This window comes from Siphateles boraxobius, unplaced genomic scaffold (assembly GCF_051911475.1).
Source record: "Siphateles boraxobius isolate OS27281-9 unplaced genomic scaffold, OSU_SipBor_1 9, whole genome shotgun sequence".
Classification (NCBI taxonomy): Eukaryota; Metazoa; Chordata; class Actinopteri; order Cypriniformes; family Leuciscidae; genus Siphateles; species Siphateles boraxobius.
Genome location: NW_027509219.1, coordinates 10,745,653 through 10,764,163, shown reverse-complemented (window position 1 = coordinate 10,764,163; position 18,511 = coordinate 10,745,653). Strand labels below are relative to the sequence as shown.

Below are 18,511 nucleotides of genomic sequence, written 5' to 3'. Positions count from 1 at the left end.
AAGGGCGATACTGCTTAAAAAAGTATTTAATAAGATTATTTCATTCAGATATGTGTTATTTTAGTGTTCCCTTTATTTTTTTGAGCAGTGTATATATAAGAAAGACTAAAAAAGTTTGCACGTGTTTGTTTTGTATCATATTTGGAGCATCAGTTTTGTATGGCCCACGTGGAAACGTGGAGCTCACAGTCAGAAAAAAAATCTATTTTATTCAGAGGCCAATTCTAAGCAGAAATATGCAATTTGGTGCAGATGATGTTATTTATATTGCCAAAGAGTGAGATGCAATTCTGATAGCTTGTAATGTTTATCAGTGAGATTTTCAGAAGAGACTCCTTTCATAAAATGTATATTAATATCAGTTGTCACTCTATAGCCTGGTTTCACAGACGGAGCTTAGTTTAAGCCAGGATTAGGCCTTAGTTCAGTTAGGACATTGAAGTAGCGTTTATAAATGTGCCTTAGAAAAAACATAACTGGTGTGCATCTTGAAACAAAACAATGAAACATATTTAAAGATATATCAGTGCAAGTTACTTTAATTTAAAACGGCCCAAACATGCATTGTAGTCCATGACTAGCTTAAGTCTTGTCTGTGAAACCGGGGTATATTCCCTAATAATGTCTAAGATGATATTTAAATTCAGTTTAGTTGAACTGTATTTAGCTTGTGGAGGCAAATAACGCAATGCAATACAATGACGATTGAAATATTTACAAGTAAACGTTCCTCAAAATCCTGATGTTATTTAATACTTGCATTTTAGATTTTTCCAAAGTTGCAAATTCAGCTTAAAATATGAATTACAATAATCAAGTTATTCTTACATTTACTTTTTAAAAATCTACTCTAAATTAAAAGGCCTTTTAAAAAAAGTATGATTGCGTACAACAGGTTTGTCAGGAAAGTTGATTGTGATGATAATTTAGAGGTCTTAGAAATTCATGTATCTAATATGACGCAGTATGATTTATAGGGTAAAAGATAAATGATGTTATAGATCAATTTAAAAGCATTTTGAAGGAGTTTTAATATTTTATTATAAAAAGATAACATGAGTGAAAATTCTAGGTGGCTTGTGTATAATTTTGTACAAACTGTTAAACTTTTAATAAATTCAGATCTTTACTGGACTAAGAAACCATGCAGAGTTTCAAAAGTGTTTGGATTCTAATGAAATGGCAGTGAGATATTTAAGTACATTGGGCCAAAATGAAATTTCCTTTTCTTTCCAGATCAGCAGCAGACACTCAAACACTGATGCTATGATGGCTGACCTGCGTAAATGTTCATTATCACGATACAGAGAGGAAAATGTCACTTTTTGTCATTGATCTCGCTCACATTTCTAAGCACAACACAAAGTATGCAAAATATTTTTTCATAACAACAGACTCTTACTAACAGGATATTATGCTCCTTTAAGATTGTGTGTCTTGTAATTCAGATGCATTAAAATACAACACAACTAGTAAAATAAATTAAGTCTTGGTTGTATTAAAAATGTAATGTATCTGACACGTTGGTCTCTAGGAATTAAGGGAAGCCAATGAAAACAGGGTTGGGATGATGAAAGGTGTGTTGTATCATCCGATTGGTTTCTCAGTGTTCTGTTCCGCCCACATAATGACAGATGGCGTCATAGTCGAGAGTGAACAGCTGCTCTTCGTAACGGTCCAGCTGAACCATGGCTCGACACTTCTCTCGGTCTCGCTTCAGGATGCGGCCCACCTGCAAGAGAAGGCATTATGATTCTACAGCGGAAATATATGCCTAGAAGTAATTGATAAATTATGAAAGACTTAATGATTATAGGAGTGACAAAGTGTGTGGACCACAGATACATATCAAATAAGGATAATAACTTATGGGCTCTGTTCTAAATTCTTGTGAACTGACTCGTAGTCTACTTAGGCAGCTACTTTCTAAGGCATGTTAGCATGATGCTAAGGAAACACTTTAAAAGTGTTTGTTCCGGTGAGTTCCGGGCTATTTTTCAGCATGATGCTGAGCTTAATTTTTTTTATCTATTGTAATATTTTTTTTTAAATCAGTAATTACTCACCCTCATGTTGTTCCAACCCCTTAAGACCTTATCTGTGGGTCTCTAGTCAGTTAATGTAGTGTGATAGCGTAGATGCTCACTATTGGCCGACGCTGGTCATGTGTGTGATGCGTGTGACGTACAACAGACGCACTACGCTGACTACGTGAACTGACTCGAGGCCCACAGAAGGAGGAAATGAATAGTTGAAATAAAGTCGTTATTTTAGTTTTTTTGCGCACAAAAAGTATTCTCGTCGCTTGATAAACTTAAGATTGAACAACTGTAGTCACTTGGACTATTTTAACGATGTCTTTAATAACTTTTAGGGAGTGATCCAGCTCTCAGATGTAATCAAAAATATCTTAATTCGTGTTCCGAAGATGAACGAAGGTCTTACAGGGTTGGAACAACATGAGGGTGAGTAAATACTGACAGAATTTCATTTTTGGGTGAACTATCCCTTTAAGACTCAACACTCTAAGGACCAAAAAATACAATGGTGCTAGGGCTGTGAAACGATTAATCGCATCCAAAATAAAAGTTTGTGTTACCTGATATATGTGTGTACAATTATTTTGTATATATAAATACACACATGTAAACCTTTAAGAAAAATGTGTTATTTATATATAATATAAAATATATATACAGTATATACATGCAAATATTTCTTAAATATATACATGCATGTGTGTGTATTTATATATATATTTTATATAATTATACACCGTACACACATATATTATGTAAACACAAACTTTTATTTTGGATGTGACTAATCGCGATTAACCGTTTCAAAGCCCTAATGGTACGAACAAATATTTAATTTTAATTAGGTTACTAATTTAAACAAATTTTAGTAGTGAATAAAACTAAAATAAAATCCATCTTGCTGTGCATTCTGGGATTGCCTCATCTGTGATAAGTGCCATGCTGCCTGCATTTGGCTCAAATGAGGTATAAGCAGTGCTATTTTTGCATTATTTATATACTATTATATTATTTATTAATACTTTGAATTAGCTTTTATTTTTATATTTTGTGTGTATTTATTTAGCTTTTTATTTTAGTACTTCAACTTACGTTATTTCAATAACTTGCCAAGGCAACCTTTCTCATTTTTATTTTATTAAGTTTTGCCATTTCATGTAACATTTAAATTTTATTTTAGCTTTACCTCAATTACTCATTCAATACTTTATACTGTATAGTGTAATAGTTTTACTTAACTTAGTGTAAATAGTTTTACTTAACAACACTGGGTATTATCAACATTATTATGTGTGTAACACCTTGATAAAGTTCAGAAGTGTCTGATGCCTACAATGCTGTCTAAGTAGGCAGCCCAGTAGGATTGGGAACAGAGCCACACTGTTCTACACTAGGGATGGTAAGATTCACCGATTCGATTAGCATAAATGCTAACGATGCATCGATTTAGATAAGTGTGCATCGGATACAAGTTGGCATTTGTATCGCGATGCATCGTTTTTAACATATCTGCATTGGTAAAAAACGATTTATTGATATATAATTTTTAGTAGATGCGCTATACTTTTACTATTTAGAAAGTGACCAATATTTGATTATGTAACTGTTAGATTGATTTCTCCTTTCTGAACTGTTGCTCAAGCGCGTTCTCTCAACCCCACTGCTGCTGCTACGTGAATATGACGTTTCACAACACTACGGAGACCGAGACGTGTCCTGAGAGTCGCCTACCTAGAACAGATCAACATGATGGAGCTCCATCTTCCACCAAATAATTATAAATCCAGTGTATGGAAAAACTTTTTTTTAGGAAACTGCAATTTGTAAAATATGTTGCACCGCTATAAAATATACAGGCAGTTACTAATTCAACAACACACTTGAAGCGCCGACACATATTATTGTCCTACTGTTAGTTTCACGGCTTCTATGGTTCTCATTTGTAAATCACTTTGGATAAAAGTGTCTGCTAAATTAATAAATGTAAATGTTTTTCATATATATATATATATATATATATATATATATATATATATATATATATATATATATATATATATATAAAAATTTGTACATTTTATACAGTAATGAAAGACCTGTTTGTGAAAAGTTTTTTATGTAGTTATTATGTTTTATGTTAAAACAGCACCTGCTTTCTGCTCACGGAGTTAGCCTCCCTGCTGAAATCACATTAGCCTGCTGGCAAGTTATGGATTATTTATTCTTTGTTTATCCCTGAGCATTCTTACATTTCTTCACTGTTAAATGTGTGAGCTGTTAAAAGTGTAACTGGAGACAGGACAGGAATAGAATGTCTGTTTTTATTTACTCTTTTGGTTTTGTGAAAACCAAATCTTCTGTTTGTGAAAGAGCCATGTGTTAAAAGTCAGATGGCACTTTAGCTACTTTATGATTTGCTGTATGTCTGAACAAAATAAATAAAAGTTAACTACCTATACCACATTGAATTGCATAGCATCATATTTTTCTCCATTACATTGTATGTATTACATTGAATAGCATTGCGTTGAATCAAATTGAAAACGGATCGCATCGTAATAGTAGTGAATCGTATCGCATCGCATCGGTAGCTGCTTATATGTATCGTATCGTTGACTATACATCGAGATGCGTAACGCATCAGGCTCAGTTATGGAGTTGCACATCCCTATTCTACACAAACAAGTGGATCCATATACCTGTCCTCTGTGTTCTCCCAGAACCACCATGATGTAGTCCGAGTCGTTCTTGGGTACAATGGTCTCCAGCATTTTCTGTCTAATATCTGAAACAGACAAATGAGTAAAACTTAAAACCCGTTATTAGACCAAAGTCTCTGTTAAAATGCCTCTTATAATGGTGAAAGTGTGTCGTACCATCCACCAGCCTGCCGTCCTCTGTACGACACACACAAGTGTGGGGCGTCAGGACATCCTCGATTCTCATCTAAACACACAAAACAAATGGAACAATGTATGAAAACAAGAACACATCCAGTGTGTTTCCCCCCTAAAACACCAGTAGAGACACTTCAATATCTCTCAGACAAAAGTGTACTAACACAAACCAGACTCACAACACTTGTGAAGTACCTTTGAGTTGTAGTATTTGCCTCCTTTGAATGCTTTATCTATGAATCGCACACGGAGGTCCCGTTGGAGCCATGAGGGGGCTGGAGGAGACTGACGCGACTCTTTAGCCGGGGGAGGCTTCTCTCTGGCAGGAACAGGAAGTTCACACACATAAATATAAATTCAATAATATTCATGCAAAACACGGTGTTCTTGAGTGCCTGTCTTACCTGTCTGCACTTGATTCTATGTGTTTCCTTTTCTTCTGATCTTTCTCTCTGTCCTTCTCCCTGTCTCGATCTCGATCCGTCTTTCCCCTCTCATCTTTGCCGTTTAACTTCTGCTCTCGTTCCCTCTGCTGTTCCCGCTCTTTTTCTCTCTCTTTGTCCTTGTGTGCTTTACTAAGACGACCTGGGAGACAGAAAAAAATATTAATTCAGTGTTATTTTGAGGCACTTACAATGGAAGTGAACAATGAAGGTAATGTAAAGCTAATCATTTTATAAAAGCACTTTTTTCTGTAAAACTATTTGAGCCAAAAAGTCAATTTATTGTAAATAAATTTTTATTGATATTTATATTTAGGAGTTTTAGAGATTTAGGGTTTGCAGCATTTTTAATGTTGAGATCATGTTAACATGCATTGTTTATGTCTTGTGGCTATAATTTTGAAACAGTGAGAATTATAATGTTTATGAATTGGCCTCATTCACTTCCATTGTAAGAAATCACTTCCTGCTTGTGAGAATCCCAGACCACACAGCTCCTGATTACAGAAAAATAAAGACTTGTTGATGATGTTTTGGGTTTAAACACTCAAACCCAAACAGCTTGTTTTCCCACAAGCTCAAATTGCACTTTACACAGTCAAGCCAGTTCTTCAGTCTGTATTCTCAACTGTTAAAACTATATGCTAAGTTAAGCACAATTCATCAGAGCACATTCATCCAGAAACCATGTACCCTTGTGGAAGTTAAATGCGTTGTGAATGAATAGAGCAAGAGCAAACTCACTGAGGTCTTTGCTGTATTTGTCGTATTCCTTGCGAGTGACTAGTTTTAAAGAGTGCTGACTGATGGTTACTGTCTTGCCGCCGATGGCAAGTTTGACGACAACTCTGGCGTTATCTGGATCCACTCCCTCGATCTGTCAAAGAAACGGTTTGAGAACAAGAAAAGGGACCGACAGGGAGAAAATCAAGAAGAAATGGCACTCAGACTATAATATTCTAGTTAAAAAATTACATTATTTTTTGCATTTCATATTTATTTATTTTACTCAAGCACATATGTGCGTATTATGTATATATAATTTTGCAAAAAAATATCTGGAAATTATTTCCTAAAAATTGTTTTCATTTACAGGAGATGGAGCTAGATATAAATAGTAGACCTTAGATATAAATAGTAGTATATATAGATGTAAATAGCTATAAACAGGCCCAGATTATGAACACAAGGTCCCCTTAATAGTAACCTATCTTGGTGCCACAACATTTTATTCTACATGAATAATTACCAGGTTTTTTTTAATCATATCTCCAACACACAGAGATAGAATGTATTGTGTATATATATATATATATATATATATATATATATACAAATATTCCAGGCTACAACACATTAAAAGCATTAATACCAGATATGATATCAAAGGAAACAGGTTTCTAGACACAGCATTTGTAATTACCGTTGTGTGCAGTTTCTCTTGACACTTCAGTTTACATGGTCGGATCTATTCAATCTGGTTTCAACTAGGATAGAAATTCCCTGGATATAAAATCTCAGACTTTTCTCAGATCACTAATATTTAAAGTCCCCCTGTAGTCAATAATTTTATTCCTTAAAACAAAATTACATATTTAAGTTTCATATACATATATATAAGTTTTTTCCTTAAAAAAAAAAAAACGTCTTCATGTAACTCCACTACACCCTTGATTTATTTAGTATATGTGGTTCTAAGAATATGCTAATTAGCCCCGCCTCCACTCAGATCCACTCGTTGACATGATTGGTTACAAGGTAGTTTGTGACATCAAACACCAGCAATTTCAAACCGCGTTTTTGAGACTGTCTTTGGTTCACCGCAGTTTTAAGGAGAAAGTACCGAGCAATGGTACTGACTTATGAATTTTCACATGGTTTGTCTTAAAGCATATTAAAATCCCACATAGACATAAACTACATTGAAAACTTGATTTTCACCACAGAGGGACTTTAAAATCTAATATCTTAAAGCATAATATATGCTTTGCTGGCTGACAAAATGCCTTGAAGTGCTCCATCTTATTTAATTCTATCATCTCTTTAGTGTATCAGGGTTCTCCATTACTGTCACAGAAGTGAATATGAATGAAGTAAAGTCCACTCACCTTCCCGTACAGTTCTTTATGTGCTCCTGCTACAACCTGCACAGATCCTCCAGGCCCCAGAACCAGCGCCTCCTCTTCTTTCGCCCTCTCATCACCGGGTTTAGGGGGTCTCTTGGGGACGCCGGGCTCCAGGTCTCTGATGGCTGAGCGATCAGCACCCAAACCAAGTCCTTTAGGCCTCAACTGATGCTCTATAGGCTTCACATCTCTAACAGGTAATACAAGAAAAGAAATAATTAAAAAGGTGCTACTATGACATATTAATAAACCAAAAGCTTACAGAATCTCCATAATTTTCACACGCGCATCCCGCCCTTCATAAAGAGCAGCCTGTGTGTTTCCATGTCCATACAAATGGACAGATGGGCCCGTAAGCACAAAAGATTAAAAAGTCCGCGGCCAGTCTGCGCCAAAGATTCCCTCAGCCGGTCTGAAATAATTCTTCATTGCATATGACATAAAATCATAATCTCGCGTCATTAATGTCTCCAACTGGGACAATAATCCCAACACAAGGAAACATGAGCGGAAAAGACTTGCAGAGAGCCAAACATCACGTGCATTAGAAAGCGCTTATTGCACAAAACAGTGATGAAACTATAAAGATGCTGCCGACGTCAAAGACGAAACATGCTAAGCAGAAAAGCTATTTGAGGCATTTCAAACACATGGTCAATGAGAGATGATTTATAATGCCAGATGTATGGCTGTAGATAATATTTGACCTTTTTAAAGAAATGTCAACTTTTAAAAAACAAATAACCACAAGTGTAGATGAACAGGCCTAAATAAAAATGAATCATTAAAATGAGACCTTGTCACTACAGATCATGAATATATATATGGTGTTATTTCAGTTAGGCTAATAGCTGGTTTGATCTGCATTGAGAGATGATCTTATGGAAAGTGCCCCATGCCAATCTCTAGGTATGGTGAAGGGAATGTGATGATGTGCGGCTTTTTTAATTCCAAAGGCCAAGGGAACTTTATCAGGATGCATAGTATCCTGGATCCATTAAATAACTGGTCTTTAAAAATAAAAATCTGCCTGCCTCTATGGGAAATTAACATAGGGGTGTCCTAGGTTACACAACCTGTATTTTAAGGAAGAACATTTATTTATTTATGATACATTATTTATTCACAAAGAAAATTGGTGTCCTTAAAGTTTGGATTTTTCCTCATTTTTTTAATTAAGGTATTAAGATCAATTTTCAAAAGATGATTTTTTTTATTCCTCTTTAGCATGGGTGTATTCACTTATGCTTAGATAGATAGATAGATAGATAGATAGATAGATAGATAGATAGATAGATAGATAGATAGATAGATAGATAGATAGATAGATAGATAGATAGATAGATAGATAGATAGATAGATAGATAGATAATAATATAGATTTTAATATTGCGATGGCCATTAAGGTAATTGCACTGTACTTTTGAATATAAGCTTCTCAAGAACATCTGGCAAGTTTTTAAATATTAGGAGAAGATGCATCAACATGTTCCTTTTGTCAAAATCCTTTATGACCTTTATAAAAAAAAGGATATTTCATTAGCTTGTACTGGGTTTAACCCTGTGATAAACCTTGGAAGACATTTAACATAGTTAAACCAAACAATTATTATTATTTTTTTTTTTTTTTAAATCTGATATAGGTTTACCAAAAACCTTTCACACCATAAAATAGTCACAGAACGGAAATGGAATATTCTGGCATGGAAATTAATGATTAAATTAAGAGTGTCAAGGGCACTTAAAAAACGGAAAAAAAAAAAAAAACAGATTTTAATTTTTTTTACAATTAACAAAAATGAAAAACAACTTTAAGAGTCAAAGCTGTGGCCTATTTAGTGGCGCTCATGTGGGAGAAACAGGTTCAAGTTTTCTGCTCCCTCCCACTCATTTTAATTTCTTTTATTACAGTTCATTGAAAAAAAGTGGTTCTTACTGTTTAAATGTGCGTCCAATTCCCTCTCCTTGCTTCCAGCCCATTCCCTTCAACATGGCCAACCCATAAGCCTCCACAGGAACAAGTTCATAGTCAGCCTCTGTGGACTGAATCAGAACGAATCAGATCAATATTTAATACACATCTCAAACATCTCCACAGAGAAATCAAGCACAAGCCAACACGTACAGAATTACAAAGCAACCAAAATCACATTCAGACACTAATTAGAAACACACACCTCAACCTACAGAGAAGCTGATAATTAGATGAAATACTACAGCTTCTTTTTTACGCAGTGGAATAAGCAAGCGCTTTGACAGGCAGAGTAGATTTCACTCATAATGACTCTGAGCCGTGTTAAAGCCTAATCAAGCTGTAGCTGGCGCTCTCACAACAATCTACAAGTGATGGACTTGCACCGCAGGAGAAAATGACACTGGAGGTGTGTGTTAGAAAGACAGAGAGAGAGAGGTTTATGCAGAGTAAGCTGTTTGGATGCAGCAGGAGAGTTCTTCATCACTCATTTCATTAAGACACACCCTTATAACACACACACACAATGTAAATGTAACAAGAACTCTCCGTGAGCAATGACCTTGAACTGCCCTGTGCTGACACCACATTTGGCACCATAACTGGACAACAGCTCAAGCAGCGGAACATACACTCATAGAACACTAATCAGCTTTTATAAAATACACTTCATAAATCAACAGCTACAACTGTATGCAGATCTTTATCTGTATACAGAATTGATCACAGCCACACACAGCAACCACAAAGTGGTGCAGTACCAATAATAGCCATTTCTCTTTTAAACAGTTAGCTTGCATGATGGGATTTTTACTGAGGTACACATTTTTAAATTTCGAAACGGTCAGCAAGTAAATGCACTCGCACTGTGGTGTGTTTTGAGCCGAGCTGATACATTTTCTGTGTTTGGTTTAGTGGTTTAAAATGGCAGCTCTTTTCAGTTATTATTTGCTTAATGCATAAACAATATAATTTTATCGAGGAAAAAAATATTGCGATAATTATCGTTTTACCGCCCAGCCCTATTACATATTAAAATATATTACCATATAAAACAGTTATTTTAAATTGTAATATATTTCACATTATTACTGTTTTTACTGTATTTTTATCAAATAAATGCAGCCTTGGTAAACAAAAGAGACTTCTTTCAAATACATTTTTAAAAAATTTCACCCCGGTTTTAAATGGTGTATTGACAAAATATATTAACTTATTCTCTTACGAAACACAGCATTAGTCATTGTTTTAGCAAACTCAGCAGTTTCAGCTCCATTTTGTTTAGCTAGACAAACTGTACCGAAATACAAAAGGAGAAAACCAAATACTACAAACTATTTTGTAAACCATTAAAGCTACAATATGTAATGTTTTTCGTCGCTAGGGGTCGCTAACCTCTTACAATAACAAAGGCGTAGGTTGATGACGCGTAAGTGGAATTAAGGAACTTGTCGTCATGCTGATAGATCTAATAATGTTTATGGATGAGTGAATCTGAATACATTGATGTTTTAAACATGACTGTGGTATGAAGCAGGTCGCGGGAGCTAATGAGAGACAGATATCAGCGCCACACGCGAGTCCCGCGGATATAAAGGAATAAGGACATTTCATTCTACTGAACTACCCGCAAGTGCTGGATTAATACTCACACAGGTCTGTTTATTTGTCGAATGAAACTTGTGAGGTAACCCAGCTCTGTTTAAAGTTAAAAGTTATAATGTTATTCTGTGTTAGTTTGTCTGTATGCGACTAGCAGTAAGCTAGATCAACATTAGAATAACATACTGATCATAACATTTCATCATGTTGAGCTATATAACATTGATTAGTTTTATGTACATTTATTCACCTGGCTAATAAAGTGTCTCAAGTCGAAGTTTGTCACGGAAATAGAGCTCTCTGCATTTTGAAAACACCACGCTGATATTGATCCTCATTTTAGTTCTCCCTTTGTCCCAAAGTCTTCTTGCCATGGTCCATAATGTTTGAACGAAACAACAGCGTGAGCATACTGCTAGATATAACGCAGTTGTCCACGTCTGTCGCCATGGTTACTACTTAAGTCATTGACAGGCGACAAGTGAACATGGACGAGCCATTATTTAAAATAGGTATTTCTCTGAAATTAAAAATAATTGGGAACTTTTGAGATAGCTTTTGTTAGTACACATCTGCAGGAATTATATCACACTGTGCAAGTGATTTTTGGATATCTTATTACAAAAATCGTACATATTGTAGCTTTAACGTAATTAGAATTTCTCAACTGACAGTATTTACAGAATGTTAACTCTGTATGATTGTGACTCCCTAATGTTACATTCATTAGACTTGAGTGCACACTACAGTCTCGTTCTGTGGTATAACTCATTCTGGATCTTTAAGGACAGATTCATCCAGCTTTACAAGATTTTTCCATTTAATTCAATAGCATTGCTATGATGAATTTGACACTAAAATGTATCCTATGTGCAGGATTCTCAGGAGGAGATAAAGTATTTGCAAACGTGTTTAAGTCTTTAATAATTTAAAGGGACAGTTCACCCAAAAATGAACATTCTGTCATCATTTACTCACCCTCAAGTAGTTCTGAACATGCATGACTTACTTTCTTCTGCTGAACACAAAAGAAGATATTTTGAAGAATATGGGTAATCACAACAGTTTATGAACCCAATTGAATTTCCCATATTTCTCAAAATAACTTATTTTTTCTTCAAAAGTTCATTTTTGGGTGAACTATCCTTGTAATCATGTGTAACACACCATTCTGAGAACCAACAGTAAAGGGGCTCAACTTTGGCTAAAACAGCTTAGGTAAAACCATTCCTTCAATCCAGCTTTTTTTATTGTTGTATCCATCAAGGACCTACCGACTCCGGTCTCATATCCACGTTGACTTTGTCACCATCCTCAAAGCCCTCGGGAGCCTGGTTCTGCATGAGAATAGGAATGGCAAGGTTCGGATCCGACTGTGGTCCGTTCTTCCATCTCTCCTGGTGTTTTTGAGACTCTGTATTAGATGACATTCAAACAGAACTACATTAATACATTATTCTTCATTTTAGTAATTGCTTTCTTATAATAATAATAAATAAAAAAACCTGACCAAACCTTTGACTTACAAGCCCACATCTGTAACCATCAAGCCACATTATTGCAATAATAAAGAATGTAGCCAAATTATTTTGGACATATAATTGCACGTTAATTGCAATAAATTAATTGTATTCTATTTTAAATCTATATTAAATGCCATTAGTTGGCAATGGAAAGTTCATAATTACTTCTATTGTCTTTGAAATATAGTTAAAATGTACAGCTAAATGTACTGACAAGCATTTATAGTAAACTAAAATAGGCTATGCTTTAAAGTTTAATGTAATTTCTATTGAAACTCAATTATTGTGCATTTAAACTTATTTGTAATTACACAGTTGGAATTTAGTATGCTACCTTTTAAATGTAATATTAAACACAGTTAAAATTATAATAAAGTACTTTTCATAGTATAATAAAGTCAACACATCAAAATAAGTGTACTGCATTAAAACATGACAAAATATAATGAAAACAATGAATTAAAGGTGCACTAAATGTCTATTTAAGTGTATTGAAGCAGTCATGAAAGCGCGCTCTCTTTCAGTACACTTAAGTGGCATTTTATTTTATTAATATATCTGCAAGTACAGTTTTTTTTTTTTTTTTTTAAGATTTGAGGTATTATAGTATAGACCACATTCAATCCAATTGAGCAAAATTGTTTTTCACAAGGGAAATCCTTAAAATTTATTGCCATACTCTGAAACTGTAGGGTAAATTTGGCATCTCAAACGTAAACAAACTAAACAAAAATTGTGTTTTGAAATCTAGTTAGCGACTTGGACAGCCTTTTAGGGCATCATATGCAACTTTTTGCAGTACATTGTCAACATTTTGTAAACATTAAACTATTAAAATATTCATTTACAAATGTACTGACGTGGTATTCCAGCCTAAATGCCATGAATCATGTAAGTTTGGTAATGTGTGGGTGCCCAAAAACGCTTCCTTAAAGGCATCTCACTAGGTTTGGAAACACGTCCAAAACCAACTGAACGAATAATAGAGCAACACACCTTCGATGAGTTCTTTGACGGCTTGAGACTCCACCGTGTCCTGCTCCTCCCGGGACGGGTCTTTGGTCTTGTCGTCGCTGCTCTTTTCCCCTCGGTCAGCATCCTGTCGGTACCACCGGTTCTTGTGGATCAACGGGATAATAAGCTCCTTCGGTTTATCCACCGGTTTGGTTCTGTACAAGCAACAGACATAAACAAGTTGAAGCACACGAAAATATATAACGTCAAACAATCAACATTATACTGATTTTATTAAAACTATTTGCTAACCTAGCTAACGTTAGCATTCAACTCACCCTTTTAGTTCTTTCCCTTCGACTTCAACTAAAAAATCTCTCTCTTCTGCTTTCCCGGGTTTGGGCCGGCTCAATGTTTTACTAAAACCGAACGATATTGGGGCAGATTTTTTGCCTCCATCATCTTGGCCAATATTAATCTTTGGTGATTGACGCTCCTGGTACCACTCCGGCGACGCCATGTTTGTTGTGTGTTGTAATCGCTGGTAAATGTAGTTTTATTGTGCAAACATCTCTATAACCGGAAAGGTTCAAAAGACTACAATTCCCATAATGCAACACGGTATTAACGACTTTTCTCTTCTTTCTAATGTTTTAAATATTTAGAGAAAATTTTGTTTAACATTGGTAACGCACAAATAACTGTTAGTAATGAATATAGTTCTACCTTTTTTAAACTCACCTTGCAGTGACACCTAATTTAGTGGAAAATGGGGTTAAATTAGCGGTGATGAAAATAAGCATCGTTTAGTACAAATTGTTTAACGTTAATTGTGTTACTAAAATTTTTATTTTTTTGCTCCTAAGTATGGAAATTGTTGTAGTAAAAATTAATACACAGGAGTTATGCAAGCCTAAAAGCACACTAAATGTTAAAATTAATCTAGTTGTTTAGCCTATATTTTGCCCGCAAAGTCTGAGCGTAGGTTTTTAGAATGTTTCATAAAAGTGATTAATCAGTGATTAATAAAAGTGTAAAAAAAATAATTAATTAATTTAAAGTTATGACCCATTCATCTTCGAATCTATCTTGCCAAATCATAGAATATGCCTCGGCTATCCATGACTATTTTTCTTTATTCAGTCAGAGCCCTACTGGAAAAAAAATAATAAAAAAATTCTTAAACCAGCCTATAAGATTGTTTGCTGGTCTTAGCTGGTTTATGTCGGTTTAGCTATAGGACAGTTCCCAAAGTCCATCTGAAACCAGCAAACAGAGCAATCTGACCAATCTCAGAGATCAGCAATTAAACCACCTTGGTTTAGGCTATAAGCTTCTTCTTTCTTTTTTTAGCAGGGAGAGTGTGGTAAAATTTAAATGCCCTTCCACACTTTTCCAACTCACCTATCATCTCAATCCTCACATTTCACCTGTCCGCATTCCCTCCCTTGACCTATCACGCTTTTAACAAAACCTGCAAACTACCTGGTTCGTTTACACAAGGGGCGGATCTTCCCCATATCTTTCCCTCCCCTCAGCGCCTCCAATATCGCTTCTTACTCTTATTACAGTGTTCTTTCCTTATTGCCTGCGCCTGGGAATATCGAAACGTGCACTAGATGCGATCTGGACCGCTGACACGCATCGCTTCCCGCAGCAATGCCTTCACGGACATCCGTGACACTGTCCTCCAGTTCCTAATCGATGCTGTCGCCGTGTTCTGCTTATTGAGCGATGCGAGGAGCCAGACTCAGCATAACCGCTGCATAAGCGCATTTATCCAGAAAGTCATAACAATTACGCGGATTAAAAAACGCCTCGGGACACACGATGAGGAGAAAGATAACTATGAAGGTAAGATTTGGGCTCTGCCATTGATTCTAAGTGGACGTGTTGCTGTGTGAAATATGAAAATCACTCTTGGTGCTGCTAATATCAAAATTCAAAAAAGCTATTCAGTTTGTTTGGGACATATAAGTTGGCCCAAAAGCCACAATCCAATGACAGTGTCTGTTGTATTGGAGTGTCTACAACCAAGTGCAAATGTGCTGTCCGATCCGATGTGCGTTTTTTTTTTTTTTTTTACCCTGTGTTTTTTTTCCTCGCGAATCATCACTGGTCCCGTTCCCAGCTGAACACACACTGTCCACTACGCGTCTGGCGCGCGCGTCTCATCTGCGTGCAGATAGTGTTCTCTGTAGAAAACAGACATTTAGAAGTAGTATAAAGTTACAAATCTCGTAGCATCCTTCCGAATAATTAACATTTAGGATTTTTTTTAGGAATTTGACCGTCGGGGTCAAATCTAGTTTATCAATGTATATAGACGCGTTTAAACGGATGATCTTTGAACGGTTGAATTGTTTGAAGAGAATGTGTGTGTGTCAGCGGCAGTGCAGGTGAGTGTGTTTTCTGCTAAATATCCGTGTTGAAGAAATGTTTGGACTGTAAATGTGGGTGTGGGAGAGACATAGACCGAGAGATCTGTTTGTGGTTGTCAACATTATAGATCTATCTATCTATCTATCTATCTATCTATCTATCTATCTATCTATCTATCTATCTATCTATCTATCTATCTGGCTGTCTATCTATCTATCTATCTATCTATCTGTCTATATATCTGGCTGTCTATCTATCTATCTATCTATCTATCTATCTGGCTGTCTATCTATCTATCTATCTATCTATCTATCTATCTATCTATCTATCTATCTATCTATCCATCTATCTATCTATCTATCTATCTATCTATCTATCTATCTATCTATCTATCTATCTATCTGGCTGTCTATCTATCTATCTATCTGTCTATCTATCTATCTATCTATCTATCTATCTATCTATCTATCTATCTATCTATCTATCTATCTATCTGGCTGTCTATCTATCTATCTATCTATCTATCTATCTATCTATCTATCTGGCTGTCTATCTATCTGTCTATCTTTTTTTCAAATTTCAGGCTGTCAAGTCAATTACGTTTCAACTTGACAAAATGTTCCTGGTTTATTTGTTTTATCTTTAAATAAGTACTTTATGAAGAAGTAGGCTATACAAGTACAAATTTAATTATAAATAGGCCTAAGTGTTGACTTATGATCAGACTTACTGTAATATACAAGTTATATATTTATTTATTTGTAAATAATACAACATATTATAAATAAATTATTATTTATTGTTTCAAATTAATGACAATTTACCATACACATTACTTTAATCATACACATTTAGTTTGATTTAAACTGAAATTGAAATATATAGTAGTTATAGTATGTAATAGTACATGGATCCGATTAATCATAAAAAAAATTATTATATTAAACCATTTATATACTTAAATAATAAATAACTGTTTGTTATATAATTAAATGTTAACATATTGTGTGTATGTATATATATATATATAAAATGCATTTTATTATTTGTAATTTATTTGTTAGTATACTAACTAGAGTATAGTATACTACTAGACCTTCATCTGCACATTAAGATGAAACCATATATGCATATTGTTGCCAGATGGCAGATATTAATTTATTTAGCTTGTTTATTTGTTTATTTTTTCATCATGTCATCACCTCGATGCTTGTCTTTGCATTTCATCAGGTTTGAACAACTCTTGAAAGCATATATGTGTGAACATGTTTATGTAACTTTTAATCAGTATGCGTGTAAGAAACAGGCAGAGAGACGCTGGAGTTCTTGAGGTGTGTGTTTGGGTGTGTCTGTCCTCATCTGGTTCTGAAATAATGAATGTTGTGATCCAGACTTCACAACAGTGCATTGCTGTAGGCTCAGGGAGCAGTCAAGGTTATCCTATACAGTTATGAATCATTCATTAATATGAGAAAGAGACAGGGAGGAAGAGAGAGAAGTCTGAAGAAAGCAACAATTGCAATATTCCCCATCCTGAAACAGTCAGTTCACACTCCAGGCTGTGTGTGTGTGTGTGTGTGTGTGTGTGTGTGTCTGTGTGTGTGTGTGAGAACATATGGTTGTGTGTGTGCTAACTCAAGCCTCCCCCTCATCTTCTCAATTTCAGCTAAATTATCAATCCAACTTCAACCAATTACTTATAATCGTCTTATTGAAGCTGTCTGAATGTTGCTTGGTTTGAGTTCATCTGATAGCTGAGTGTCTGTTAATGAGAAGATTCTGATCCTCTGCGCGGCGGATGTATTGTGTGCGCTTGTTAATTGTGTGATTATATGCACACTCCACACCTTACTTCATGCATATTCAAGGTGATGTGTTGAAGGCGTGGATGAAGGAGAGATATGTGTGTATGCTGCAGTTTACGCTTGCTGTGTAAGATAGTGCTGCAAGACAATTCTGCTTCTTTGACTCACTGTTTGCATTACATGGCCATGACAATCTGCTAATCTGTGTCATCTCATTCAGTCTCAGATGTCTAATGGAATATCAGTCATATTATGAGCAATTTTTAAGGTCGTTCGTAAAGGAATTGATGTCACACTAGAAACTATTAATCCAAAAATGACAATTCTGTCATATTTGGCTTATGTTGTTTGACTTTCTTGTTTTCATGAAACAGAAATGGAGATATTTTCAAAAGTTTTCATGGTGCTCTTTTCCATACAACAAAAGCATGCAGTGACCAGGGCCTAAGTTTGGAATTATGTATTATTATTATTATTAACAAAACTAAATAACATAATTAAAACAGTAAATTAAATTATAGAAAGAACCATTTCAGACACTCATAAATGTATGTCAAGGTCAGTAAAGTCATTTAAAGTATTAAATCATATGAACTTTTTATGACAAGTTTAGTGAAATGTCATGTGGTGCAACACTTGAAAAACTTAATGATATTCATGGTCTTATGCAGTCATGACAATTGTATAAAAAAATACTTTTGCCCTGAGAAATATATTTTAATATTAAAAATATATTTAATTAAAATGTATACAGTTAATATGTGTACA

General features: G+C 35.0%; 2 protein-coding genes across 9 annotated transcripts in view; one reads left to right on the top strand and one right to left on the bottom strand.

Moving 5' to 3' along the window:
* Positions 1-1,016: 1,016 nt before the first annotated feature.
* On the bottom strand, positions 1,017-15,637 carry gpkow (G patch domain and KOW motifs). Its single transcript, XM_077224356.1, has 11 exons — positions 13,895-15,637; positions 13,599-13,771; positions 12,354-12,493; positions 9,442-9,548; positions 7,488-7,695; positions 6,124-6,256; positions 5,341-5,521; positions 5,132-5,255; positions 4,916-4,985; positions 4,739-4,824; positions 1,017-1,732 (listed from the first exon to the last, which is right to left on the bottom strand). The coding sequence occupies exons 1-11, from the start codon at positions 14,074-14,076 to the stop codon at positions 1,604-1,606; spliced, it is 1,533 nt and encodes a 510-aa protein (XP_077080471.1). The 5' UTR covers positions 14,077-15,637; the 3' UTR covers positions 1,017-1,603.
* magixb (MAGI family member, X-linked b) overlaps positions 15,128-18,511 on the top strand; it is a 102,061-nt gene continuing 98,677 nt past the window's right edge. For 5 of the 8 annotated variants that reach the window (XM_077224354.1, XM_077224355.1, XM_077224350.1 and 2 more), the window contains exon 1: positions 15,807-15,955. In XM_077224354.1, coding sequence (XP_077080469.1) covers positions 15,873-15,955 — 83 coding nt within the window. In that variant the 5' untranslated portion in view covers positions 15,807-15,872. Of the gene's footprint in view, positions 15,411-15,806; positions 15,956-18,511 lie in introns of those variants that run through there. The other 3 variants (XM_077224353.1, XM_077224352.1, XM_077224351.1) reach the window with 1 other exon arrangement.